Raw genomic sequence first — 27,660 nt, 5'->3', positions numbered from 1 at the left:
GATTTGACGGGGAAAAAAAAAAAAAAGGAATCGGCAGCACTGCCGTCTCCCACCCTGGCGCGCCGTGCAACTCGTCCAAATCAACATCGACCTGGCTTTGCTTTTCAATGATGATTGATAAAATGGCATAAACATATATTTAATACATGAACCGGAACCTGCGGAGGTGGTTGGAGAGCTGCAATAGATGACGTCGGTCCGTAATCCGCAGCCGCATTGATTGTACCTTTACCATATCGCCTTCCAGCGTGGACCAACAGCGACAACAGCTACAACAACGCGGCGCCGCCATTGAAAGAAAAAGCGTGTGTTCTAAACAAAAACGTTTCGAGGCCACCGACAAATTGATGCAAGTATGTCACTGACGACGGCGACTGCAGCAGCAGCAGCAGCACCAGCAGCAGCAGCAGCAGTGGCAAGAGGTGACGTAGGCGCAGGAGGAGCAGGATCAGCGGCACTTGGCGGCCTTGTCAGGGAGTTGCAGCCGCCGCAGCATCATATAAGGGCAATCGATGAATTGCAAGATGGTGACACGAGCAGTCTGGAGCCGGGCGAGGTGGTAACCCCGCCCCACCTCAACCACGACGGCGCCAGTAGTCCCGCGCTGAGGAAAGTGCCGACCAAGGAGGCGAAGAGCAAGACATTGCGCAAGCTGGCACAAATCGATACGGACGGCGGCAAGGTGCGTGCTCTCGCGGAGCGGGATGGCGTCAGGCGCAAGGAGGCGAAGGGGGGCAACACGACGTCGCGGGCACAGGAAAATGGAACTGCTCGTGCGCCCTCCGAGGATCCGGATGACAGCGAAGGTTTGTACTCGGACACGGACTCCTCGGGCGAGGAGCAGCGGAACGTGGAGGATGTGCAGCAGGCCAGAAAGGAGAAGCAAGCCGAGGCAGCGGCTGCAGCCATGCCACAGGCTGCCCCGTCTGTCGGCCCACCATTTCTCGGCCACAATCCGCTGCGGTTTCACATGCGACCGCCGTTCTGTGAGTTTCCACGCATGGGATTCATGCCGCGGATGCCGCGCGGCGGCTTACGCATGCGCCCGCCCTTCTTCAATCGGCCGCCCAACCGCATGGGCGCGCCCAATATGGGTGGCGCCCCGCCGCCAGGATCCTATGGACCAGCATTGCCGCCCGCCCAAGGATCACCCGGCGGCAGCTCGGGACCCAGCAAGCAATTGAAGTCGGATTCGGAGTACGTATTTGAATTATTTGTGACGGAGATCTAGGTTTATAATCTTTTGGATTTATCGCAGCTGGACGACGACGGAGCCGCCCATACAGTTCAACTTTAACCTGGTCCCGGACTGCTCCATAGCCCAGCACAAGGCCTGCCAGGAGAAGGCGGAGTCAACTGCCATGAAACAAGCGCCACTCAAGTCCAAAGAACCTGCCAGCTCAGATGCTCTGAGGAAGCAATCGAAGGGCCGATCTACGCACAAGCACAAGGAAAAGGCGGCCAATGAGAAGGATGGGGAACGTGCCAAGGAGAAGCAAGCAGAAACGCCCAAGCAGAAGACTGGGGAAGCGACCAAGCAGAGCAATAGGAAAAGTTCAAAGGATAAGCAAAGGGGAAAATCCAAGGATAAGTCTAGAGATAAATCCAAGGAAACATCTAGAGATGTGTCCAAGGAGCGGCACAGAGAACGATCCAAGGATCAACCTAGAGCTATATCAAGGGAACAGCACAGAGAATTATCGAAAGAAGTGTCCAGAGATATGCCCAAGGAACAGTCCAGAGAAATATCCAAGGACAGGCACAGCGACAAGTCCACAGACAGGCACAGAGAATTATCCAAGGAGACAAAGCCGATGGAAGCCCCACGAGAAAGATCCAAAGATGACAAGAATAGTGTGAGGCGACCGAAGGAGAGCTCCAAAGAGGAGCACAGAAATCATGCAGAGAAGTCGAAAGATCTCTCAAATGACAATCAAAGGCAACAGCCCAGGGAGCACCGCTCGAAGGAAGCAATGCGCGAACAATCAGCTGAAAAGCAACGACGACGAGAAGCATTGATGGATGGCAGGCCAAGGCCGCGTTCCAGGGAAAAATCCACTGCAAAGTGTTCCAAAGAAAGCTCAAAGGATGACAGGTCCAGGGAGCGTTCGGGGGAGAAGCCAAGCGGATCCTCGAAGGAAAAGCTGCCCAAGGAAAAGAAGCTGGAGCGCACGAAAACGCGCAGTCGAAGCAGAAATCGTTCGCCCAAGAGTGCGGATAGAACGCCACCGTTGACGCCTCCACGCGAACTCCTGCTGCCGCCGCCGCCGACGGCTGCTGCTGCCAGTGAGGCGTTGGACATGGATGAGAAGCCAAGAGGCTTGGATATATTCGCCGAATCACCGCCAAGACAGCACCACACTGCCCCACAGATAGCACCCGTTCCCAGCGCCGACACAGTCATCCACCGGAGTACAACGCCGCCACTGACAGCCACCGCCAAGGCAGCTCCGCTGCTGAAGGCCAGCGAGATTCACAGTCGCATCGGGGCCCTGCTCGAGGACAATGATCTGCACTTGGAGGCACTGCTGGCCACCAAGGAGCAGCTGCTGCGCCGCACCAACGAGCACAAGGAGCGCAAAGAGGCGCCCAGGAGTGCCCCCCAACCAGAGGTGCAGCAGCAGCTGCAGTTTGCCAGCAGCGACTGGGAGACTGCGGATCCTAACGTGACGCGCCGTGTGAATCCGTTCAGGAAGCAGGAGTCAGTATTAAATGAGCGCAGATCAACGTCTCGAGCAGGCGGTGGTGCTCTGGGGAATGGCAGCGCCTGGCAGCACCGCAGCCAATCGCGGGAAAAGGAGTCGTCCAGCAGTAGCCATCAGCAGCGACGCAGCGACGAGTACAAAGAAGTCAACATTAAGATTGAGCGGAACATCTCGCCGACGCCGCTGCCCATGCCAATGATTGATGTCAGCCAGATCAAGCTGGAGCGCAATGCGACGCCGCCATTGGACACAGAGATGGAGATGCTGGTGCGGAATGGTGCTGTGGCAGCCAATGCGCCGCCACCGCTGGCCCCAGCCATGGCAACGGAGCAGCAGGAGAGTCCCGACACCGACGACTACATTGACAACTGGGAGAACGATGACTCGTTGAGCAGTATGCCCAAGACTGCCGCCAGCACCACTGCTCCACCATTGGCTGCTGTTCGTCCGCTGTCCTCCTCCATGGAGGAGGCAACAATCAGTGGCGACTCGACCGGGGATGACACGAATGACCTGTGGAATGCCAAGAGCACGCCGCCACCCAAGCCCAAGACGAAGCAGCCAGCAGCCATTCCATTGGGCGGTGCCAGCCAGGAGCATCTGGTCAACATCTATGACAAGTTTATGAATAGTATTAATATGTGCAGCGAGGGGCAGACGGCCACGGCCACAGCCACAGCCTCCAAAAATAGTTCCTTAAGCAATTCCACTGCCGAGACTGAGACTTCCTCCGGTTCCGAGTCGTCGACCAGCAGCAGTAGCTCCGACGATGATGATGATGATGATGAAGAGTCCAGTACAGCGGATGACGATCAAGATGACGACGAAGACGATGATGATGCTAATGCTGAGCAACAGGAGGCGGAAGCGGAAGCGGAAGAAGGTAACCTTTCGGTAGAGGCAGCCCTAATCTCTGTGGGATCCGAAACCTCTCTGGAGGATCCCCCTGAGAAGGAGCAGCAGCAGCACCAACAGCAACTGCAGCTGCAGCAGAAGAAGAACAACGTGAGCAAAGATCTGCGCAAGCTGAAGAGCCTCGAGGACAATCTGGCCAGGATACAGATGATGCGCGAGAACTACGATTCGGGCGATGAGATCTCCGAGGAGCTGCTGAAGATGGAGTCGCTGTTCCTCATGCAGCGCAATGCCATCATGGACAAGTATCGCAAGCAGGAACTCAAGTCCCAGCAGGACGGGCAGGAGACGCAAGAGGCGCGCTCCCCCACGCCCGTGAACAACATCTTCGATGACAATCGGGAGGCCATCAAGCTGACCCTCTCGCCACTGAAGCTCACCCGCAAGCCGGCCATCTTTGACAACGACGACACGGAGCATCCGCAGCCATCGCAGCAGCAGCAGCAGCAGCAAGCCGTCAAGGTGAAGCTGGAGGTGGGGCAACGCCAGCCGCAGCAGCAGCAGCCACAAATCAGCAATGTGAGGCGCCCCAAGGAGATAGCCATTGTCAAGCCCACCATTGTGGAGACGCGCAACAGGCCAAGGATTCCACGGAGCACAACGCCAGGCGGAGGCAGGCGACCGGGCAGAGATAGAACTCGCTCCAGATCGCCGTCCAGGAACCGAGAGCGAGCCTTTCGGCGCGGCAGTGTGCGCTCCAACAGGGGAAAGGACTCCTCCCGTTCGCCCAGCCCACGGCCGCGCTGGCGTCCCCCTTCGCCCCGGCGGGCGGGTATTCGCCTGGCGAAAAAGACGGCCCTCAAGCGGAGCCACAGCAAGAGCGTGAGCCGTAGTCGGACGCGTAGCAGGAGTCCAAAGCGCAGCAGAAACCGCTTCCAGAAGGTGTCGGGCAACCGACGACGCGTCTCCGTGTCGCCAGGTCCAGTGAAGCCACCCCGGCCCCGCTCACCGCCCGCCCATCGAAGGCGCTCCTACAGCCGAGAGAGGGGGGAGCGGGAGCGCGAACGCGAACGCTTGTCGCCACGATCGCCGCTGCCGTTTAGGCCGCCATCGCCGCCCATGCGACGCAGTTGGTCCTCCTCGCACTCGCATTCCCGCTCACCCACCAGAAGAAGATCCCACTCCCGCACGCGCTCCTCCACCAGATCGCGTTCCCGCTCGCCCTTCGACGGACGCAGGGAGGACCGGGACTTTGCCGACTACTTTGGGGAGGATCAGAGCCTGGAGGCGGCCGCCTACTACTACAACATGTCGCTGCTGCACGGAGAGGCGACGGGCGAGGACTACGACACCTATGCGGCCTACATAGACTCCGCCTACCACATGGAGCAGGCCTACGCGCAGCTCAGCGAAGCGATGGACATGCCCGCCGGCGTCTACGGGGGGGAGTATGGTGCCCTCATGGAGACATCTCCGGTGCTGCGTGAACTGCCCAAGGCGGGTGCTGCAGCTGCTGCTCCTTCTGTTTCTGAGCTGCTGGAAACGAAGGTGCCGCCCAAGCCTGAGGCTGAGCTGCCCAAAGATGCTGCTGCAGCTGCAGCTGCTGCGCCTGTGGCGGCGGTGTCTGTGGCTGTTCGCAAGGGCAATGTACTGGAAATTGTGCCCACGGCCAACGACAAGGATGGCGAAGAGAAAGACAGGTAAGCGAGAGAGTCAAACGAATCCCTTGGGATTGCTGCTATAATCTGTCCACCCACCACCGACCCCACAGGAAACCCAAGAAGCGTGTGAGCTTCGTGGACAGTGTCAAGCCGAGCAACGAGAGCGACGGCGAGGATCGCGTGATTGTCAGCCGAGCCGTGGAGCGGGCCATGCAGGAGTACCAGGAGCGACGCGCCAAGGCAGCCGCCAGGCTGCAGCGACTGCGCGATGAGCTGCTGGCCGCACCACCGCCACCGCCGCCCGTGACGCCGAAGCCACCGGACCAGGAGAAGGCGGTGCTCGTGCAGAAGAAGTCCAAGATGCGCTACTTCCACCTGGATCCGCACAAGCGTGAGATTGTGGTGTCGCACTCGCGGCTCATGCGTCCGCCCGTGCCCCGCTTCGATCGCAAGCACTTTGAAATGCTGGTGAAGACGGGCCGCCTGCCGCCGCTGCCACACGGCTTCCTGCGCCATCGGCCGCCACTGCTGCCCCCGAATGCAGATCCCGCCACCAAGGCGGCCATGCTCAAGGAGTACTTCAGCAAACATCCGCCGCCGCCGGCACAGCGCATGCAGCTGCGGATGCCCATGCGCCTGCCCCTGCCCTTGCCCCTGCCCCTGCCCATGGGTATGCCGATGCCGATGCGGATGCCAGCGCGAATGCCCATGCGAATGCCGATGCGCATGCCGCTGGTCATGCACGAGGGAATGATGCCCATTCCCATGCACAATGGCGTGCCATACTTCCTGAGTGGACCGCCGCCCTCCTCACCGCCCGTGTCGATGCCCATACCGGTGCTGGGTGCCCATCCGTATCACAGCTATCCACAGCCCGCTCCGATGATGCCAGCGCCAAGTGCCGGACTCCTGCCAATTCCTCTGGCTGTGGCTGTGCCTGATGCCAGCTCCTCGACACCGTCGCCGGTGCCCTTCTTTACGCCACCGCCACTGCCCACGTTCACGGTACAGCCGGTGCCCACCATTCGGGAGATTATGCCGGTCGATATACTGCAAAAGATTGGACCGCTGCCAAAGACACTCGATCTGGATGGCGGTTCCACGCCCAGGGCGGACGAACTGAAGCTCGATGTCGCAGAGGAGCCCTTGGGCGAGGTGCAGCTTCTGCTGGAGAGCCAATAACAGTCCGAGTCTCCTCCTCCCAGCTCGATCTTCAGTCTTCATTAATTAGCAAATAATTTTAGATAATTTTCTCTACCCCCCCATCCCACACCCACTCTTTTTCTGTAACCCAAAACCTACCAAAAGGTTTTTTAATTCTTTTTTTTTCACACAACATTTTTTTTTTATAATTTGTTTTCAAATTAATTTTAACGGACTAATCATGTGAACAAAACGCATTTATATATAGGATTCTTAACAGATTTATTAGTGGCTAAGATAACGCCTGATTCGACATTTCACATTTGTCTACGGATTTCTAAAAGAAAACAAAACAAAAAATTGTAAATATATTCATTATACATACATACATACATACATACATATATATATATATATATATATCGGATGAATCCACAGAATTAATTCACGTGTAGGTACTATGCAAATTGATGGATGGATTGAGATTGAGTGCCCAGAGTTCAGTTTCCAGGGGCATCTCTCAAGCATAAACAATCATTCGATTCGACAAATTGTGGCAATACATTTCTTTTGATACTAAGCATTAGACCTAAGCGGAACACTAGAAAGAGTAGAGTATATTTCTCGTCTTCTGAAAGCTTAAATTATTATATATATATTTTATATGCGATTCAATTGTCTGATGCATTCATTTATACTCGTATATTTATTTTTAATTTTAAATATTAGTGTTTTAACTATGATTTAATGCCAGATGGATGCGCGTTGGACTACTCTCTCTCTCTCTCTCTCTCCACTCTCCTTGTACTTCCGCACGTTTAGCTCTTAAGTTACGGCGGTGGCGGCGGCCCCCCTTTGAGGTTGTGCGCTGCTCCCATTTTCGCAAAGTTATAGCCAAAAAATATAAAACAGAACTTCACACTGCCCAGATCGATGCTATGCCTATGCCCTTCTTGTGAGCAGCAAGGGAAAGCACTTGGCTGGCAATGCCAGGCTGGCGGGCGTAATCCTAATCGTTGTGGGATCCCCGCTGGACACATTGTAGCACTGCAGAAGGTTGGCCAGCAGCAGGAAGCCGAATCCTCGCACCAGATTCTGGCCAATGCATGTCCTCTTGCCAATGCTAAAGGGCAGAAAGTGTGGAATATTCTTGCGGAGTTGCAGCTCCTTGCGATCACCCTCAATGCCCGAATCGGAATCTCTGGAGTCTCTGCGTTCGGTTGGTTCCTCCAGGAACCTTTGCGGCTCAAACTGATGCGGCTGCACCCAGTTCTCTGGACTCTTGTTCAGCGCATAGTTGTTGATGAAGACAATGGTGCCAGCGGTGACGCCATGGCCAGCGATCACCGTATCCTCGGTGGCCACATGCGGCACAATCGGTGACGAGGAGTAGCGCAGCACCTCAAAGATCGTGGCCATGGTGTAGGGCATTCGGCTCATATCCAGCAGATTGATTTGCCGCTGCCCCTGGCCGGATATGGCATCCACTTCAGCCTGTATGCGCGTGCCCACCTGCGGATGCCTGGCTATGTAGGCCAGGGCCAGCATCACCAGATTACCCACCGCCGAGTGGCCACCGATGAAGTCCTCCAGCATAAAGATGATCGTGTTGCGTGAGACATCCTTGTCCTCGATCAGACTCTTGAGCAATGCGTCGGTGAAGTCGCTGTCCGGCTCATCCACATCGATGTGCAGCTCCCGATGGCTGATGATCCGATCCATGATGAATTTCCTAATGGTGGAGGACCAGTGGACGATCTTGTTCAAGTGGCGCTGATAGAACGGATACAGCCAGGGCAGAAAGTCCAGCGGATGTCCCTGATTGATCTCCCAGAAGATCTCATCAAAGTACTGCACAATCTTGTGGAACTCCTCGTCGTCGTAGTCGAACCGCTGCGAGCACATGTACTGGCTGAACATATTGGCACAGGCGCGCAGCAGAAACGTCTTCACATCGAAGGGCTGCCCGGGCACCATCCGCGCGTCTATCTCACGGATAAAGTGCTCCATTTCCTCGCAGCCGATCTGCGACATTTGCATGTAGAACGAAGAGGACTCGCGTGGCGAGCAGTGGCGCCTGGCCATGTTGCGTCGCTTCTGCTGCAGCTGCGACCAATCGCACAGGGCCAGCGAGTTGCTCCGCTCGCCTCCAAACAGCTTGTGATAGCGCAAAAAGTCCGGCCGTCCGCTGACCACCTTTCCATTCTGATTCAGCACCTCGCGGATCAGTTCCAGATTGCTGACCACCAGGCAGCGGGTATGTCCGAAGGTCAGCGTGTAAATATCGCCATATTGCTGGGCCAACTGGGTGAACCCCTCGAACGGATTGTCCCTGTACTTATCCAGCACATGCAGGTTGCCAATGATGGGCCAGGGCCTGGGCCCGGGCGCCTGCTTAAATATTTGCACGCTGCCGTTTTCCGCTGCAGATTTGCCACTCCTTATGGGTACACGCACGCGTCTCAGGCATTTGTATAGAATGCGAGTGTAGGACGCGACTATGGTGGCCAATAAAATGCCCAAAATCGAATAGACAGAAAACATTTTCGCGTAGTTCCTGCCGGTTCGGGGTATAAACAGCGACTGCTGCTGGCCAAGCCAATCGAATCAACAGGTAAGCTATGCTAGGGAGGGTCCTGCCAGAGGCTTTTGGAATTTTCTGGGCATACCTGGAACCTTAAGTCCGAGTGCTACCTGTAGCAGGGTTTGTTTTTCCCTTCGAAGGGAATTGGAACATGAATAATCGTGAAGGAAAGACTGATAAGAGAGAGAGAGAGCGGTACATGTGGTTTATATACGCATATATGTATGTATATATTTATTACAGCTACAAGGGCTGTCCGAGAAATAGTCGAGAAACCAGCCCAAATAAACCACAAAAACACAATTCTTTTTTTTTTAATTATTGTTTTTATTTTTTTAATGTAGCTCTCTATACTTTTTCCAACATTTTTCTCATTTTGGTATCCTTTCCAAAAATTAGAATTTGTTTTTTGTAAGATGACTTGATCATTGGACTGAAATCTCTTACCGCCGAGCTATTTATTTAGGCTTGGCAACAAGAAACAGTCACTATGTGCTACATCCATAGAATAGGGCTGGTGAGGGCGCCATTCGTAGCCTCGTAATTCATGGATTTTCGCAATGGAAACTGAAAATGTCTGCAGTTGTCGCGGCACCCATCTGGTTGTAAACGAAGGAGCAGAATCACCTAAGGTAGAATCCAGCTCGTCTTTAATTTTGGGTTGAACTAACACCTTTCCAATGAAAGTATTCAATCGCATAACAACGCTGACGAATTTTGTCCATGTTTGCAAATCAATTTAGAGCCTTCTCTACAAAAAACTGCGCAAGGTAAAGGCACTAAACTTCGAACTTAAGCTTTTAATAGTCGGTACTTCCGCTTTTTAATATTTGCTGTGAACATTGCTATGTTAGGTTGGCTATTTCTGGGACGGGACAGCCCTCGTATTACTTATGGATCATGAAGGCTTACAAATCAGCTGAAAATGCGCTAGCCAGAAGCACTGGACAAGTTTCCATTTACTATAGTTTTAAGCCATGAATACTCGCAGAAACATTGCCATTAATTATTTATTTATATTCCTTACTCCTATTTGGACGCTTTTTAAACTAAGATTTATTTATATTTATTTTGCTTTTGCTTTCTATAATCAGACTTTATTTTGCAATTACTCATTGAGTTTATCCTCGGAAAAGGGACCCATGTTGGCGGCAAATGCCATCATGGCTGGAATGCTGCTCTGCTCGTAGTTGCCAGTGAACAGGTGCTCGAAGGGGCCAGAGGCAAAGACGCCCACATCCTCGGCGCCATGGGTCTCGCTGGTCAGCGGCACTGTGGCCTGGAAGCGGAATTCCGGCGCCGTTGTGTCCACATGGGAGAGATCCAGGCGTCCCGCGGCATTGCTGTAGGTGTTCTCTGTGTTGCCAGGGCCATTGGCATACGAGAGAATGGTGAAGGGCAGCTCGTCATCCGCTACATTGGGTGCCAACGAAAAGATGTTCTGGCGGCGATACTAAAGGAGAAGGAAGGGTGCGACAGGAAGGACTGGTTATAGCATTAATTGGCTGATTAAAGTCTGAACTGTGAGCTTACGGGATAGCCATTGATGGACATGGTGTGCGAGTGATCCGATGTGACCACAATCAGAGTGTCCTCCTCGTCGGTTAGATCCCTGGCCAGCTTCACGGCCGCAGCAAACTGCTCGGTTTCCTCCAGCGCCTTGTGGGCCAGCGTGGCATGGTGGGCCATATCGATGCGGCCGCTCTCCACGAACAGGAAGTAGCCCTGATCGTTGCGACTCAGCAGCTTGATGGCCGACTCCGTCATGTCGGAGAGCGAGGGCTCCGCGTACTCCAAGTGCGAGCGCTGCCGATCGCCATGGTAGGGCAGATGGGAGGCATCGAAGAGACCCAGCAGATAGTCCGTCTGATTGAGATCCGTCTCCTGGAGGCCCTTCAGCGACCACACATACTTGCCCTTGGCGCCGAGATTGGCCTTGTCCTCCTGCCAGTCCTTGATCAGATCCCGACCATCGTTGCGCAGTCCCCAATTGCCCTCCTCGTCGTGCATCATCTGATCCCGGAAATAGGATCGACCGCCGCCCATGATCACACGCAGATCCCGGCCCACGTTCCACTCCACCAGCTGGCGGGCAATGTCCGTGTTCAGCTCGGTGCTGCAGCCAGAATCGGTGATCAGACCGTCGTGCTCCCAGTTGCGCTCTGCGGTGTGCGCGTAGACGCCAGCCGGGGAGGCATGCGTGACGCGTGCCGTGGTCACCAGTCCCGCCCACTTGCCCGCCTCCTGGGCCCACTGGGCAATGCTCTGGGTGTGTGTGCTGGCATCGGCGCCATGCAGACAATCGGCTCGCTCCACCTGGGCATTGACGCCAATGGTGCCGTAGTTGGCCTTGACGCCGGACAGGTAGGCCGTGGCCGTGGTGGCCGAGTCTGGGGTGCGCTCGTTCACGGCATATGTCTTGGAGAGGCCCAGGTAGGGGAACTTCTCGAAGTACACCTGCTTGTTGCTATCCCCGAGGAAGGCACGTGTGGCCGCAATCGTGTGCACCGACATGCCGTCGCCCAGGAACATAATCACATTCTTGGCACGGTTCTCGTTCAACTGTTTATGGGTGGCCAGCTTATCGGCCAGTATGGTCTGGGCCTTATCGTGCCAGAAACGTGTTTCCAGCTCCTCGTCAAGTGCCACAAAGTCGCGTGATGGCAGCAGTCTCGGATGTTGGTCTATTTTTATAATCAACCAGCAAAACAAAATATGATTGAACTTTGTATTAACAAAAATATCTAATCGTTGGATAATCAATCATAATTAAGGTTCGTTCATAAATATTCAATGACTTTATCATTCTGCATTTCTGTTTTCGATTCAATAATGATCTAATCCTGGACATCAAAGAGAAATATGATAGCGAGTATTTGCGCCTAACCCTTTTTTCCTACAGAACTCGAAGTAGTGACAGCATTTGAATTCGATTCCTGCATGAATCCACATGCTCATTCACTGCGTTCGATCATTACGAATCCTGCCTTCAGTCAGATTCGAATCACTTCGAATCCGAGCACTGCATGTCCCGAAAACATAGTTCGGATTTTGTGTGCCTTCGGCTATGCACACTCGGCTATTTTTTTGCACTAATAAAAATGTTTAACGTTAATGATGCTTATATTTGGCGCAAAAATGTCCCTTGTTAAATCTGAAAGAAATTTTTGTTTCAGTGTAAAGTAACGCACACTCACACAACTAAACATTTTTAGCAAAAAACCAACAAATCATCTGTGTTCTCTCCACTGGAAAATCAAGTAAAGAGAGTGAGAGAGAAAAAAAATTCGAACTGAATCCGAATCGATTCGAACGGGCACGTTCATGCATGGCTCTAATTTGAAACTCTATCCTGTCATACCCAGCTCCAACCGATTTCTCACTGTTTTTAAATCCCTTTACACAAAGAGCCTAGACGTATATTGAATTTCTGGAATCTCCTTAAACAAGCCAAACAGATCTAATCCCTCCAAAGCTTATCTATTTATTCCCCAGACTCTTTAACTCTATTTTGTTTCGTCACGATTATTAAGCTCTTTGCTAACTAATGAGTTTTTCAGTTGGCACTTGGCAACTCCTTGGCATTCATATCTGTACGTTATATAACCTTCCGATTTGGTATTAATTTATGAGCCCATCGTTCAGTTTGAAGATTTCCCGCTCGTTACATTTGTAACGTACTTGATTCTTGCCATTATGAAATAATTAACTTGTTAAATTATTTATGTCGAATGTTACTCGAAAATAGATTGGCCGATTAGATTCCCAGGCTAATGGGCGAACAAGATTTCAGTTAAAGAATCGTCGGGGTTACGCGAATTTCGATTGGTTGTAGATAAGTTTTTGGGGGTCTTAACGAACGCTAGACGAACGCTTTCGATTCGTAACATTTACCGAACGGATGCCACTTACCATTCTCCTGCTCCTCGGTTAGGCCCGCCCTCACTTTGGGGCGCTGCGCTGCGGCGGAGACCAGCACTAGAAGCGCCAGCAGTGAGCACAAAATGTGGAGCACAAAAGTTTGCTGCATCTTCAGACGGTTGCCGTACGACTGTCCAAATTAGACGAAACGAATCGGTTATATAGCCTCCGATTTTGCACCCTTTGTTCCTGTCCGGCTACACACTCGTTTACGATGTGTTATATGATTGTGTTTTTGTGATTTGTGGAATCTAAAGTGGCCATCGATTAATGATTATCTCGAGTGGCTAGTGGAAACGTGAGTATCACGGTCTGGCCGAAGGAGGGGCCCCATAAATTCTGCCAACTGGCCACCTCACACGAGCTGCACATGATCCGGATCGGGGGCTATATAGCGGCCTGTTATGTGCTGAAAAAGTACAGTATTCACTTGGCTAACGCGGTGAAAGCAACGCAAAACGCCAGAGAGAGAGAGAGAGCGGAAATGACTCTAACGCTGACACTGAAGTTCTTTGTGGGCCTGGGCCTGATGATCTGCCTGGCCCTGGGTGCAGCGGTGCCGCACAAGGCGCCCGTGGATGAGGAGGAGTCCATGCATCCGCATCTGGCACGGAGCATCCGCTCCCGGACGATCAGTGGCGAGGAGACGCAGGCGTATTGGCACGCGGCCAGCAAGCAGCTGCTGCGTGAAAAGCTGAGCCAAGTGCGGAACACGAATCGGGCCAAGAACATCATACTGTTCCTGGGCGACGGCATGGGACTGGCCACGCTGGCTGCTGCCCGCAGCTACATTGGCGGCGAGGAGCAGAAGCTCTCCTTCGAGGAGTTCCCCTTCACGGGACTCTCGAAGACCTACTCCGTGGACAAGATAGTGCCGGACAGTGCCTGCACCTCGACCTCCTATCTGTGCGGCGTGAAGGCCAACTACGGCACCATCGGCGTGAATGCGCATGTGCTGCGCGGCGACTGCCAGGCGATGGCCAATGCCAGCAATCATGTCTTCTCGCTGGGCAAGTGGGCGATGGATGGCGGCAAGGCGGCCGGACTGGTGACCACCACACGCGTCACCCATGCCTCGCCCTCGGGCGTCTATGCCCACACGGCGGATCGCGAGTGGGAGAACAATGCCCTGCTGGAGGAGGGCTGCGGCGAGCAGGCCGCGCGACTGCAGGACATTGCCGAGCAGCTGATCTACGGCGAGGTGGGCAGCCGGCTCAAGGTGATGCTCGGCGGCGGCAAGCGGAACTTCTATGATCCCGAGTTCTACGACAAGGGACGTCGCACCGATGGACGCAATCTGGTGGAGGAATTCGAGGGACTGCAGCCCGGCAACACCTTCGTGAAGACGCAGAAGAAGCTGCTGAAGGTGAATGCCACGGAGACGGGTCGCCTGCTGGGCCTCTTCAGCAGCGGCCACATGCACTATCACGTGGAGCAGCTGGCCGATCCGGAGAACAACGAGCCCACCCTCGAGGAGATGACCGAGAAGGCCATCGAAGTGCTGGCGACCGAGGAGCAGGGCTACTTCCTGTTTGTGGAGGGCGGCAAGATTGACATCAGCCATCACGATACCATGGCCCGCATAGCGCTGGACGAGACCGCCGAGCTGTCGAAGGCTGTGCGGAAGGCGCGGGAGCTGACCAACCCGGAGGACACCCTCATTGTGGTCACCTCCGATCACTCGCACACCTTCAGCGTGGCCGGCTATCAGCCGCGGGGCAGCGACATCTTTGGAGCGGCCAAGACGAACGGGCTGGACAACAAACCCTACCTGCCACTCAGCTATGCCAATGGCAAGAGCTTCGAGATGTACTACAACACGGAGACGAATCAGCGCGAGGATCCCGTCAGCGTGGCCACCGGCGACTTTGAGCAGCTCTTCCCCGCCATGGTGCCCCTCGAGTCGGAGACGCACGGCGGCGAGGATGTGGGCGTGTTTGCATCCGGTCCGTGGGCCCATCTCTTCACTGGTGTCTACGAGCAGAATGCCATTCCCCACATGATGGCCTTTGCCGCCTGCGTCGGCGATGGTCTCACCGCCTGCGACTGACTGATTGACAGCCAGAAGGACTCTTAATTAAGGTTTTGCCCACTTGACGATCCTCACGTCCGCTTTATCATCCTCAATGAATACTCAAAAGATTGACAGGCGACTAACGCCCCGCCCCGCACCGACCCGCCCCGCTCAAAAGGTGCTCAAGAAACGAAATTAGATTGGGGATTACTTGTACATAATATAAGACGTTATTTCCAATCAATAAATACCATACCTATATACATACATACCAATACTGTAAACCATATAATCGGATTTACTTATCTTTTTTTTGTCGCTTTTTTAAGATTTTCGCATGACGTTGAGGAACTTTAATGACGTCGAGGGTTTTAACTATGGGATACCATATACTAATCCACTGTACGTCAGGGTGTATTTCACACTACAGCTGGAGATCTTTGCGAGTCACGCAAGTGGCTTTAGTAATCTTTGACATTATGATGAAATTCATTTAATGCAGGGCTCGACACGGTCATATCTGTAGAGGTTTAGTGTATTACAGTGGCTGGAAGCAATGTAAAGTCCCCTTTTGCCACAAATGCACTGCAAAATATGTGAATGTGTGCGTGCCGACCAGTGCTTTAATGACGTAGAAAGCTGTACCTTAGGGCGGATAGAAGAAAGAGTGCGCTGTACTTCAGGGCAATCTGCAGTATCAAGATAGAAGATACTTAGCAGAAAGAGGAAGAAAAAGGGGAATAGCAGCAAGAGTGATTGAAGAAAGAGGAGCGCAGATCTCTTAATCTCTGACATATAAAACCCATAGCGTCACATGATCACTTGAATATTTTCTTTTAGCCCAACTGATTTCCTATCATTAATCGTACGCACGAAAAAGATATGTTCTGATCTGTGACAAGCTTATCTATACTAAGAAATGTAACTCGAAAATTCTGTGAACTGCATCCGATGACGACAAAGAGCAGAAAGCGAGAAGTCTGCTGTCCAATGCCCGCCTAGCTGGACGTTTGATAGGCATCAAAATCTCAAAAAAAAAAAAAACCAAGTGACAAGAGTCAGCGAATCATGTGGCAATATAAAATATATTGTGCCTAAATAAATTCACAATCTACGAGTATCTGCCTATTTTGAAGGCCAATCGTTTCTGGGAAAATCCAATTTGCGACTTTTTTTTCTGCTGGGAGTCGTATCTAATGCCTGATGGGGGAGTAAGTCCGCTCTCGGATCTTATCGTATTATTACCAAGAAATTCAATTTGCTGCTTTGATTTCCAAGAGTGTGGGTTGGGTGTGGAGTGTGTAAAAACGCAGTTCCGAGCACAGCAAATTATAAATAGAAGCAGCCATTCGCTTTTAAGATATTATCAGTACTGTTTTTGCTTTATTTAACTTATTTAAGAGGAGCTCCCTTTGTATCAGAGTATAACCGCGTATCGATTGCCGCTCCTTGGCTGGATGAGCGTGGCATACTTCTCCTTCAGCTCGACCAGAGCCCGCTGGAAGCTCTCCATGCTGCTGCCCAGCTGGTTGGGATGCTGCTGCTGCGGTGCCGCGGTGGGTCGTTCGCCCAGCAGAAGGATCCGCCGCCAGTCGCTGGCCTCGGAGTTGCCGCGCAGGAAGTCCTTGCCTCGATTGCCCGTCACCGCGAACACGGTCTCGTCCAGAGCGTCGGGTGTTATGGTGGTCTGCTGCTGCTGTTGCTGCTGCTGCTGTTGCTCCCCTGTCGTGGGCTGTGTGGGCGGTGGCGTTATCGCCGACAAGGAGGCCGACGTGGGCTGTGGCGGCGGCTGTGGCTGTGGCTGCCCTGGATTGGTAGTTGAAGCACCCAGGGAATCAAAGAGTTCATTGGGAACATCCTTGGGGGGATCGATACGCAGCACCTGGCCATCGGGCGAGATGTGGTAGAACTGGGCACGTCCCGACAATCCCGTTGACGCACCCGAGGGAATCACTATGATGTTGCCCACGGCAGAGGTCAAAGCAGAGGCGGCATTTCCTCCTCCCACCTGAGTGGACAAGAATGGTGATACGGGCACTCCCTGGGGAGGAGGGAAATCCCTGAAGGGTCGTGGCGGCACTGCCGGACACGGGAAGCAGTATCCAGGTGGGCCAGGGGGTCCAGGCAGGCCTCTCGGTCCCGGGATGATCGGCAGATTCGGCGTGAATGGAGGCGTCGGTGGATAGGGCCAATAACCGCCACCAAGGCCACCATGACCGCCACCACCAAGGCCACCACCGCCACCAAGGCCGCCGCCGCCGTCGCTGCCAAAACCTACTCCAGGCGGTCCAGGAGGTCCTGGGGGTCCTCGCTCACCAGCTGGACCAGGATCACAAGAGCATTTCACCAGCGAAGCTTGAACCCTTGAGCAAATGAAAATGCCTGAAAAATTAAAGAGTTTTTTTTTAGTAAAATAAAGTACGGATGGTGCCCCACGGCCCCAGTGTAAAACTCACCCAAAAGAAGAACAGCCAAGAGGTCAGAAGATCTCATGATATCGTTTCGTTAGTGACTGAATAGAGAAAAGTTTTGGGCAAGGGCTTTTATACGATGAAGACCGCCAAAGAGGCTGGCCATGGAGAAGCATTTAAATATTTAAATAAAATGGGGAAATATATTTTCCCGCATCACTTTCGTGGCCCCTAACAGTATCGAAAGGGAAATGGGCCGCAGATCAAATATGGAAAAACGCTATCAACATCCCAATCGGTTCTGACATTTATAACACATAATTTATGCAACAAGGTAGAAAGAGAGACCCCAACCACCTTTTTGGGCTCATAAACTGGGTCAGCAGGGTTCTTATTCCGGTGCTTACAACCATCAAGAGTGCATCAAATGTCAATCAAGTCGTAAAATTTGTTTAAATCAAACCATTTATGTGGGTAGAGTTGGGTCTTGGCTTGGGCTTGGGCTTGGGCATGGTGTCACATTAAACCCTTCAGTCAATGAGTTTTCTTTTTCTACTTCAAACACTTTCATGAAAATTCCAGCAAGCGCCGTTATAGTTTTTATCAAAATTAGCATAAATCAGCAAACCAAAAAATTTGGTTCTTGTTCGGCTGGAAATGAAAAAGGTTCTGCTACATATCGGAGCATTCCATTGACTAGACAAAATGCCATTGAGAATGTAAAAACACGCGTCATTAGTGCCACACTCGTACCACTCCACTCCATTTGAGTGGAGACTTCCAGGGAGTCGCCGTGCGACGACATTGGGCCCCTTGACGGCGCTTTTTGATAAGAGCGAAGGGGTAAAGACCGACGACAGGCACAGATCAGATAGATAGAGGCATTGAATACCCATAGAAACTATCAGGTGTGGCTGTGCCACAGACAAAGGGAACTCCAACTATTGTTCGAGTATAATCCACACCACACTGCAGATTAACTCTATACTTAATAGCCAAGGTTAATGTCTGCCCAAAACACTATCGAATAAGCCAACAAATAAATATAAAAACGTTATCAATTGCGCTGTCATGGAATAATCCAAAAGGCTGCCTCCCCGCAAATTCAATTCCAACAAAAGCAAAGAAAATAAGAAGAAATTGTCGCTTGAGGAGCAACTAATAAAGAATAATAAATAATGGGCAATGTTTTGAGAGCAAATTCCACAACAACAAGCATTTGAGGGTCAATGAAATGAGAGCTGATTAGGAACGATCTGGGAGCAGAATGCAGCGGGTTTTGATTGGCTTTCTTCATGTTGAATTTATTTGTATTATTTATTAGATTATCGACTATCGCTAATCAGCACATTTTCTTCTGCATCGTACATAAACTTAATTGGCGCAAACAAGTTCAAGTCACATTTTGTTTTGCAATTGCATAGATTTGATAAGTTTTTCTAGGCATACAATTTAAATAATATACATACCTATGTATGTATGGGTATATCCATAGCACAGACATGGCCACAGCACGCAATTAAAGTTGGAGGGTTTTTTTTTTCTTTTTAAACAATTTGTAGAGCAACAAATACTTTGAATTTGGAGCATAATTTAAGTGTAGAAAATTTAGAGTTACATAATTAAGTATTTTGGAGAGAAAATTAGTGGATAAAAGAAAAGAGCTGTACACATTTATAAATTAGTTCGTTTAACGCATTGATTCGATCCAAATTAATTGCCAACAATTTAATGAAAACATTATTAAATGCCACTCTTAATTTACAACTGATTTGACACTTAATTATCTCCCTCCGACTGTTACGAAACGCACTGCACTGTGCCATGCCTATGCATAGATGCAATTGAATATTTAATCTTTGGTGCGAATACATTGGACTGGCATTCATTTTCACACCAACATGAGAAGTGATCTCTGAGAAACAGAAAGTAGGTAATAAACGGGGGCAGCAGACCACCACAACACAGCGTGCGTAGGAGGGCAATTGGAGCAAGAGAAAACACGCACAGAATATTGTTAACTAAAACTCTACTAAATAAATACAATAGTAGACTGTTTCCGATGATATACAGATCTGAGTGGGGGAGGGGCGGTGTAGGTGTAGTTAGTGTAGAGCGGTTCAACGGATCTCCTTCATCCTAGTCTATTTTCACATTGGAATAAATTTTGCGCACAAACAGATTCGTGCCCACATAGCCGACGGTGCCACAAATGATGCCCAAGGCGCCACTAAACAGGGCCATGTAGCCAAAGTAAAAGGCCGTTTGGAACAGGCCAAACATTCTGGAAAACACACACACACACAAAAGGATTAGTCAATCAATCAATGCATAAAGAGTAGAGACTCCACTCACTTGGTTTTAAAGAAGAAATAGTAAAATGAGTAGGCATAAACGTAAATGGAGGTGGATCCCGCCGCCATGAAACTCGTCCACTGCCATCGATAGTCCTCCGCGTTGAGCAGAAAGTACGTGCACACAATCGTCACACAAACCGTAACAATCGTCAGGATGGTGAACACCAGCAGCATAAATCCATAGACATAGTAGATTTTGTATGCCCAAAATGAGGTGAAGATGAAGTACCTGAAAAGGGGATGCAAATATACACGATTAGAGAATGTCTCTGGGATATTCCGAAGGCTTCAGCTTCTTCTTACATCTCAATAAATATGGAGCCAAATGGCAGCACTCCACCCAGCAGCACAATGATCAGCGGCTCCATGTACCACTTCTTTTCGGGTATGGGTCGCGGCACTGCATTCACGCGACAGGGGAAATCGGGCTGGCCATCCAGATTGCGGCCCACCACTGTGCCCACGAGGGTCAGCGGCAGGATAACAAACAGGCAAATGCACGTGACGGCCACCATGGTGCCAAAGGGAATGGCACGCGACGCATGGTAGCCAATGGCAATGAAATTGATGAGGAAAGCCGTACCGCAAACAGCCACGGGCACTGTGAAGGCCGAGGCCAGCATCTGTCTGATCCAAAGGCGTCCACCCAGGCGCGCATACAGCGATCCGCCAAAGTATCCGTTGATGGGCGAGGTCGCTGCATACACAAATATCGCCGTGGACAGCATGGAGCCGCGCTCCGTGTACAGTTCGCCGACAATGGCAAACATTATGACGCAAAACACAACAGAGATGAGCTGATAGCCGGCGCCGACCAAAGCTGAGAAGAGCAGCGTGTGGGGTGGGGAGCGGAAGACATCGCCATGGACCTGTTTCCAACCGTACTCATCGCCCAGATCGCGCTCCATATCGTCCACCTCCTCATCCTTGCTGTAGCGGGCATAATCCTTGCGCAGAGTGCGCATCAGAATCATGGACACGAGCCCCACCAGGAAGATGACCATCATGAAGCTGTTGAAAATGCTGAACCAATGGATCTGTAAGAAATGAACGCATAAATACAGCATCAGGGTCAGCATGGATGATGTCATTTATGTCTCTCTCACTCTGTGCTGGAAGAAGTTCGGATCTAGATACTTGTCGAAGCGGTTCTTGAACTCCACCTTGGCGGGCTTCCAGTTGACCTCATACGAGAAATTGATCTGTGCCCCTGGCTTCAGTTCCTCCCGCCCATCCGTCGTCAGCGTAATGTCCACAATCTGCTGTCCATTGTAGCCAATGTCGAAGCGTTTGTGCGTGAAGATGTAGTACTTGCCATCGCGCTCGTCGCGCTCGCCCACCTTGCCCCAGATGGGCAGGCCATCGATGTACATCTGGTACCAGTACTCGTTCATCACCGCATACGTGAAGGCCTTGACGCTCTCGTCGGCCAGCGTCACCATACAAATGGTCGAACGCTGCACGTCCGTCTTGAAGTCCATCTCGTAGCCACTGAACTCCAGCTCCACGCCCTGCAGAGCCTCGCTCAGCGTCTCGTGGTAGTGCGAGATGGACGACTTTCCGCCGCTGCAGAAGGGCAGCGAAAAGTAGGCATATGTCTCCTGTCGATTGTGGTACGGCCCCACCGTGTTCATCCACAGGACCACCTCCTCTCTGTCATTGTACTGGAATGGTAATGGTAATTGGATTGAGCAATGCAGAATGAAACTTGGTCTGCAGTTCGTTCGCCCGGGTGCGGGCAAACTCACCTTGTGATTGTGCTCGTCAGCTTGCGACTGCGACACGTAGCAGCTGCCGACGACGAGCAGACATAAACAAATTGCACGGAACCGTAGCTGCTGCTGCTGCTGGTGTTGTGCCACCGTTGTTCCCATGCTGGCGAGAGGTGCGTGCGTGTGTTTGTCGACGTTGAAGGGTTTGTTCAGCAGGAGCCTGTTCCTGTGCCAGGTGTCGTTGAGTTCCCCCAACAGGATATGATGTCAAATATGTTTTTTTAAATAATAATTTTTGCCGACAGAAAAAAACTAGAACCAGTGTGACCGCGGACTTATCGATAAGACCCTCAGAAATATACCGAAATATACCGTCTCATTTTAAATATATACCGTAAATATACCGAGGAAAATCATATTCATCAAATTTGATATTCGATTTAGTTTTACTAGCTAGTTAGGACTTAAACAAGTGAAAATATAATTTTATCAGAGAGATGAATCGATTTTCTGCAATATTGGCTAACTTTGGGGAGTATGGCACTTTGTGTACCCTTCAATAAAGTTAAGTCTCGATCCTGTTTGGTATCTGCAAGAATATCATAAATTGCAAAGCAGCAAATGAATTGAAATGAAAATCTAGTTTAATTCTACATTTCGTTTATTAATTAATTGTAATTAATAAGTAATTTCAAATTGTTTGAACTCATTGAGTGATTTGTTTTGCTTGTTAACTGTCCGTTTGTGTGGTCCATCCTTATCATCGATGGCGTATCTTCTTGTTTATGTGTCCGCTCTTCTTCGCCGTTGCACTCGAGCTGGATGTCAGTTTGCTTTTTGTCGTGGAAGTGGGTGTACCCAGTACGTCTTTGTTGGTTCCTCCGGAACCGCTGCTACCCGTACCGCCGCCGCCACCGCCTCCTCCTCCTCCTCCGCTGGCAGACAGGCTTCCCTCGTTGCGATGCGAGGGTGAATCTGTGCCGAATAAAAGTGCGAGACATTAATGGGCGCACTTTTCGGGATATCCTAGCCATACATACATTCTCTTTTGGGGTTAATTACAAACTAATTTTGTGTTAAACACTTCTTAGTAAAATCTTATGTTTAAAGGAGTCACCACATCCAACTCATCTGGATCTGACGGCATCTCGACCTTACCCTTTTCATCTTTTGGTGTGCTCTTGATTGTCGTTGCCCCGTCATGGGCAGTTGTGGTGTGCTGGTTCATTGAGATCTGATTGTCGCTGGAGTCCTCATTCGTTATGGAGTCCGATTCGCTGGCACGCTCCGCTGCCAGATACAAAAAAAGATACATAGAATATGGTGGTTACCTACAGCCGTTCTCCACTTACGATTACATATAGCCATTGAGGTGATGCTGGACTTGGAGAACAGGCGTTCCGCTTCCTTGAATTTGCGATTGCGCTTGTCGGCCTTCGAGTTGGTGGCTTTGTTGGAGGTGAGGTAGCGTTCCCAGCCGCGTATTATGTTGCCGCACAGTTGCGTGTCCTCCAGATAGGAGCCCTCGAAGGCATATATCTGGCGCTCCAGATTGGCCAGTTGCTCCTGTGGGGTCACAAGATTGCTATAATTATTTGTGTATAACTCGTGCCAGTGCGTGTCTCACCGAAGTTTCAGCCTTCTTTTTTATGAGGTCCGCCAATTCCCCGCGCGAGTCCAGTGTGCCGCCCTTTGCGTTGGAATTCGTTTTGCCCGACTTTTTCGGCTTGTTCCCGTTCGTTTCGCTGGCATTTTTACTTGTTGGCGAGCTCATTTTGTGTTTAATTTTTATTTTGTTTGTTTTTTGTTTGTGTTTTTTTTTTTGGTATTTAATCGCTGCCGTGAAATTGGAATGGTCGCACGACGATGAGTCCGCACTGATGGGGCTGTCGATATTTTCTTGTCTATCGATGGTTGTTAATGACACCATGCATGGTGTTGCATTGGTATATTCTTATAATTTAAACGATATGATGCTTAGTATAAAGTGTGGTCGTGTGTAAGAGTTGCACAAAATATATAGTAGTGAAATGGATTGATGTGTATGTGTAGGTGTAGGTGTGTAAGGCAACAGAAGTTTGTCTCAGAAAGTAGGAACAACAGAAGGTTGCTCCTCAAGGTTAACCCGACCTGAATAAAATCCAGTGTTTTTTGATTCACAACTCCAAATTAGCCTCATTAATAAATTTGGCCAATTCTCTAAAAAAAAGAGGCTCCTTTGTGAGCAATAGCTCCTTAAGATCTTTAAAGCGATGTAAAATTTGATATTTTTTCCTGATAATAGCATGTCGTTGGCAGGAGAAGATTTCATGTTCCGCATTGTTGAGAACGTTGCAAACTTCGCAAATGTTGGTGTTTCTGGCTTTGATTTTGTGTAAAAAAACGTTATCATAGGTTCGATTAATTAACAGTCTATTTATGACCTTTATGTTTTTTGCACTCCAGTCGAGAGCCCAGTGCCATGGTTTGACTGGAATTTCATTGTAAATTGACGCAAAATAAATAAAATAAAATAAATAAATTCCTTTCATTTTTGATATTTCCTTGTACTCATTGTTCCAATATTTTAACTTTTCTTATTACTTCATCGAATGTTAGGGGTAAATTAAATAGTTTGCCTACATTAGTGGCTGATTTGGCTAGTATATCAGTCCTTTCATTAATGGCAATGTTCTTGTGACCGGGTATCCAGTGCACAATAAAGTTGCTCGTGAAGGAATTGTCCATGTTGAGGTGGATTTCGTCTGTTAAGTATGAATTTGATTGATTTCGATTTCTCTTCAGAGCCTTTAAGGCGCCTTGACTATCGCAGAGAATTACAGTTTTACTGTATCTTTTTATATTTGATATCTTAAGTGCCGTTAATATACCTACAAGCTCTGCAAACACAGATGAGAAACTATTTTCAGTCCTAATCATATAGCTAAAGTTACTAGGGTAATCTAAGATACCTATGCCTGTCTTATCACCATTGATGGATGCATCAGTGGAAAGAATGTTCCATCCACCTGACACCCATTCTTCAAGCTTAGCTTGATATATCGCATTGCATTCTCTGTTTGAGATGTCAGGTTTTCTTCTGTCAAAGACTGACAGACAAATTAAGGCTTTGGGACTATGTTTGTACTTCTTGGCTTCATTATAATTGTCGAAAACATATCTGAGCATTTGCTGGGGTTGAAATTAAGGCCTAGATCTTGACAGAGAAGGTGAAAGTCGTTGATCTTTACCTGTACGTTTTTGCTAGCATCATTTATGTTGTTGCCTGTTGAGATGATGGCAAAGTCATCAGCAAATTGAATAATGGACGTATGTGAATCATTGATTTGATGCAGTCTTTTGTCGTACAGATTGAAAAGTAGAGGTGACAAACAGGAGCCTTGAGGTAACCCACCATTAATTTCTTTACTGAAGTTACCCAGTTTTAGGAATCTAAACGAAAAGAAATTGACAATCCAGTCAGTATATTGCGTGGGAATGTGTTCATAATCCATTAGCATTTGTAGAGTTTGAAGATTAACGCAGTTACATGCATTATGCATTATCAATGTCTACTACTACAATTGCAACGAATTTTCCTCTTTTCTTCTCACAGGCCATGGTATTGATGAGATCATTTATGCACATGGCTGCTGATTTACCCTTTTGGTAGGCATAAGATCGTCTGGGCATGGTGTTACGTTTTTCTAAGAACATATCTAGGCGACTCTTGACTTGACTCTCTTGATTGAGAGTTTTAGCCAATACCGAGATGAGGGAGATAGGTCGATAGTTTTGATAGATATGGAGATCCTTACCCCTCTTTGGGATGGGAATGACTTTGATTGTACGGGCCTATCATCTTGTTGGAGATTGAATTGGGACCTCCTGGAGAGTACGTCATAAAATTATGGTATAAACATAACATCGCCGTATAACTAATCATCTGAATAAACTGTTTACTCGCATTCGCATTATTTGTAATTTCGCGGGTAATTACACGACGTTCGACTTGAAGTTGAACTTTTGATTGCGCCGCAAGGATAAGGGTATGAGGTGTGACGTATGACGTCACAAAATTCAGAGCTTTCAAGAAAAATACCCACCTCACCACATAACTCACCGTGCGGGATTTTGTGCTGTCACACAAACATGGTATGTTTATTCCGTCGGGGTTAGGGTGAGGTCCTTACGAGGCCCTTAAAAAATGTTTGGCCGTCTTAATACTGGGGCCATACCTTGCCATGACCCAGTTGAAAGAGAGCACTCAAAACGCTCGCTCATTTCTGTGTTTAATTGTGAGCCACTATCGATAGTATCGATATTTTGATACGTTTTTGTGGCGTTGCCAGACTCGTACAATTCGTAGTTGCTGCGGGCTGCCATACCATGATATTTTCTGATATGAAATTCGTCAATTTTGATATTCCGTTTAATATTACTAGATAGTTGGCCCTCTCAGCCCTAAACAAATAATTTTATCCGATAGATACATAAATTTTGTTCAGGATCGGCTAGTTTTTAGAACTATTTTTAATGGGATTGTTTAGATAAAAGGGTTCAAACAAAAACGGCCAAAGCATAAAACGGAAATGTTGAGTAAATGTGACGTCAGTGTTGCTGGTCAACCAAGTTTCTTCTATGCGTATGTACTTTTGTATACCTTATTTCTTTTAATTGATGTTAAATGTTTTGTTCCAAGCTCCATTGAAACATTATTTATGATTTTATACTAGATTGACATGTTTGAGTTTTATATATATGTACATTTATCCTGGTTCCGATACCTATTATTGGAACCCGTGAGCTGCACAATTTCGTTTATATCTTTAAAACAGAGACTGAGTAGTTTCTGCATTAATTGGAGCCTGAAATTAGAAACAATATCTCAAGTCCATAATATCCATTTTCCCAAGGAATGCAGATTGTTGCTCATTCCGTGACAAAGTTGCACAACAATGCTGCCTCTTCATTTCCACATGATGCTGAATTTTTTCCCATACAAATCAAATGAATCTTCATTCCAAATAAAACCCGTAATTTTAAATAATAATCATTTCTAAATTTCGACGATAATAATTTGTATCAGACTCGCCGGACAGTCTTCCAAACACTTGATTTCTACCAGCATGTGGCCGAGCAACATTCCACTTTTTTTTCCCCCGTCAAATCTGGCTTTTTTTCTACATTTCTGTCGAAATATAGCAGCATAAAAAGTATTTTTATTATTAATTATGATTTTATTATTTTTCAATAGCATAGCCTTTATGTGCATTCATATACTAAATCGAGCTTTAGCTATATATTTTTATACAGATATGTATTTAAACCATACACCAGAAGCCGTAAAATTTCCTTTTCTTTAAACAGGTTCAAACCTCAGCCAAAACTCAAAACTTGCCGCTCCAATTTTTTTTTTAAATATTTGTTTATATTTATATATATCTTTTGAAAATAAAGCAATCTAATTTCATAACAAATAACAAAAATAGCACGAATTTTTAAAAATGATTTCAAAATATCAGCGAAGGCGCATCGATAGTTCTTGTGTGGAAACTATCGATGCTTCTGATCGATGGTTTTTATGCTCATGAGCGCCATCTGCTGGAGTTTACGTGTAAGCTCAATAGAGCGGCTAAAATTTGAATTTCAAAATGAACTAAATATAAATAAACTTAAAATTTATTTTCAAAATATGTAATTTAATGCTTGTAGATATCAATTTTAATGGATCTAACTTTTTATTGTGCTAACAGTAATTACCCTGTAATTTTCATATTTTTCTCAAAAATGTAATTTATAATTATCCACCGCCTGCACTTTATATTCAATTTTCTTTGCCGTCGCCTCTCTGCTCTTTCTTTACATGCGTATTCCCCAAACAATAGACTGGGCTCATCTTAAGCACCATCGTCATCATCATCGTCGTGTAACGATCTCCATGGTGGCGGCTTTCGTAGTTTATTGACCCAAGTTCCCTTCTTCTTTTGGTGCCCAAAGTTTGTTGAACTGCCGAAAAAAAAAGTGAAGCGCTACCGTTCTAGCTGTGCCGTCGCTCTCTCCCTCTTGCCTCTCCCTCTCTTTTTCTTTTTCCATTTTTCTTTACCTTTCCCACTGCGTAGGCCTTTCGCTCTCGTCTCTCCCTGTTTCTATTTTGCTTGGCTTCGTTTTGGGCCTCGGCTTTATGGCGCGCGCCTTGCCTATTTCACTTTCGTCATACGCGGCGTATGCGTGATTTTATTTCGCATCGCATCGCGCACTCGCTTTTCTTTGTTGACCAACGCGGAATGAAATCTGCTTGGAAAACGATATCAAACC

The 27,660-nt window shown here is 48.9% G+C and overlaps 7 protein-coding genes across 8 annotated transcripts; 2 read left to right on the top strand and 5 right to left on the bottom strand.

Moving 5' to 3' along the window:
* The first annotated feature begins 65 nt into the window (after positions 1–65).
* LOC111074329 (serine/arginine repetitive matrix protein 2) lies at positions 66–7,039 on the top strand. The gene is made up of 3 exons (XM_022367067.2): positions 66–1,197; positions 1,259–5,260; positions 5,332–7,039. Exons 1-3 carry the CDS (start codon positions 356–358, stop codon positions 6,401–6,403), a joined length of 5,916 nt encoding a protein of 1,971 aa, XP_022222759.2. The 5' UTR covers positions 66–355; the 3' UTR covers positions 6,404–7,039.
* A 142-nt stretch (positions 7,040–7,181) lies between these two features.
* Positions 7,182–8,908, bottom strand: LOC111074334 (cytochrome P450 307a1). The gene has a single exon (XM_022367073.2). It carries the CDS (start codon positions 8,906–8,908, stop codon positions 7,307–7,309), a length of 1,602 nt encoding a protein of 533 aa, XP_022222765.2. The 3' UTR covers positions 7,182–7,306.
* A 1,036-nt stretch (positions 8,909–9,944) lies between these two features.
* Positions 9,945–13,019, bottom strand: LOC111074333 (membrane-bound alkaline phosphatase). The gene is made up of 3 exons (XM_022367072.2): positions 12,861–13,019; positions 10,482–11,632; positions 9,945–10,401 (listed from the first exon to the last, which is right to left on the bottom strand). Exons 1-3 carry the CDS (start codon positions 12,976–12,978, stop codon positions 10,057–10,059), a joined length of 1,614 nt encoding a protein of 537 aa, XP_022222764.1. The 5' UTR covers positions 12,979–13,019; the 3' UTR covers positions 9,945–10,056.
* Positions 13,020–13,270: 251 nt separating this feature from the next.
* Positions 13,271–15,147, top strand: LOC111074335 (membrane-bound alkaline phosphatase). Its single transcript, XM_022367075.2, has one exon. It carries the CDS (start codon positions 13,354–13,356, stop codon positions 14,917–14,919), a length of 1,566 nt encoding a protein of 521 aa, XP_022222767.2. The 5' UTR covers positions 13,271–13,353; the 3' UTR covers positions 14,920–15,147.
* A 1,133-nt stretch (positions 15,148–16,280) lies between these two features.
* Positions 16,281–18,099, bottom strand: LOC111074336 (collagen alpha-4(IV) chain). The gene is made up of 2 exons (XM_041594636.1): positions 18,048–18,099; positions 16,281–17,334 (listed from the first exon to the last, which is right to left on the bottom strand). The coding sequence occupies exons 1-2, from the start codon at positions 18,097–18,099 to the stop codon at positions 16,301–16,303; spliced, it is 1,086 nt and encodes a 361-aa protein (XP_041450570.1). The 3' UTR covers positions 16,281–16,300.
* A 911-nt stretch (positions 18,100–19,010) lies between these two features.
* LOC111074332 (transmembrane 9 superfamily member 3) lies at positions 19,011–21,700 on the bottom strand. The gene is made up of 5 exons (XM_022367071.2): positions 21,400–21,700; positions 20,758–21,315; positions 19,955–20,688; positions 19,650–19,880; positions 19,011–19,578 (listed from the first exon to the last, which is right to left on the bottom strand). The coding sequence occupies exons 1-5, from the start codon at positions 21,523–21,525 to the stop codon at positions 19,434–19,436; spliced, it is 1,794 nt and encodes a 597-aa protein (XP_022222763.1). The 5' UTR covers positions 21,526–21,700; the 3' UTR covers positions 19,011–19,433.
* A 333-nt stretch (positions 21,701–22,033) lies between these two features.
* LOC111074337 (chromatin modification-related protein MEAF6) lies at positions 22,034–23,202 on the bottom strand. Of its 2 annotated transcripts, none has more exons than XM_022367077.2 (4): positions 22,991–23,201; positions 22,716–22,929; positions 22,522–22,653; positions 22,034–22,338 (listed from the first exon to the last, which is right to left on the bottom strand). In XM_022367077.2, exons 1-4 carry the CDS (start codon positions 23,135–23,137, stop codon positions 22,124–22,126), a joined length of 708 nt encoding a protein of 235 aa, XP_022222769.2. In that variant the 5' UTR covers positions 23,138–23,201; the 3' UTR covers positions 22,034–22,123. The 2 variants fall into 2 exon arrangements, with proteins under 2 accessions (XP_022222769.2, XP_022222770.2); XM_022367078.2 differs by having other exon boundaries at positions 22,243–22,338; positions 22,404–22,653; positions 22,991–23,202.
* Between the last annotated feature and the right edge of the window lie 4,458 nt (positions 23,203–27,660).

The sequence above is a fragment of the Drosophila obscura genome, unplaced genomic scaffold (assembly GCF_018151105.1).
Source record: "Drosophila obscura isolate BZ-5 IFL unplaced genomic scaffold, ASM1815110v1 contig_30, whole genome shotgun sequence".
In the NCBI taxonomy this organism is placed as follows: domain Eukaryota; kingdom Metazoa; phylum Arthropoda; class Insecta; order Diptera; family Drosophilidae; genus Drosophila; species Drosophila obscura.
This window is presented reverse-complemented; position numbering and strand designations above follow the sequence as displayed.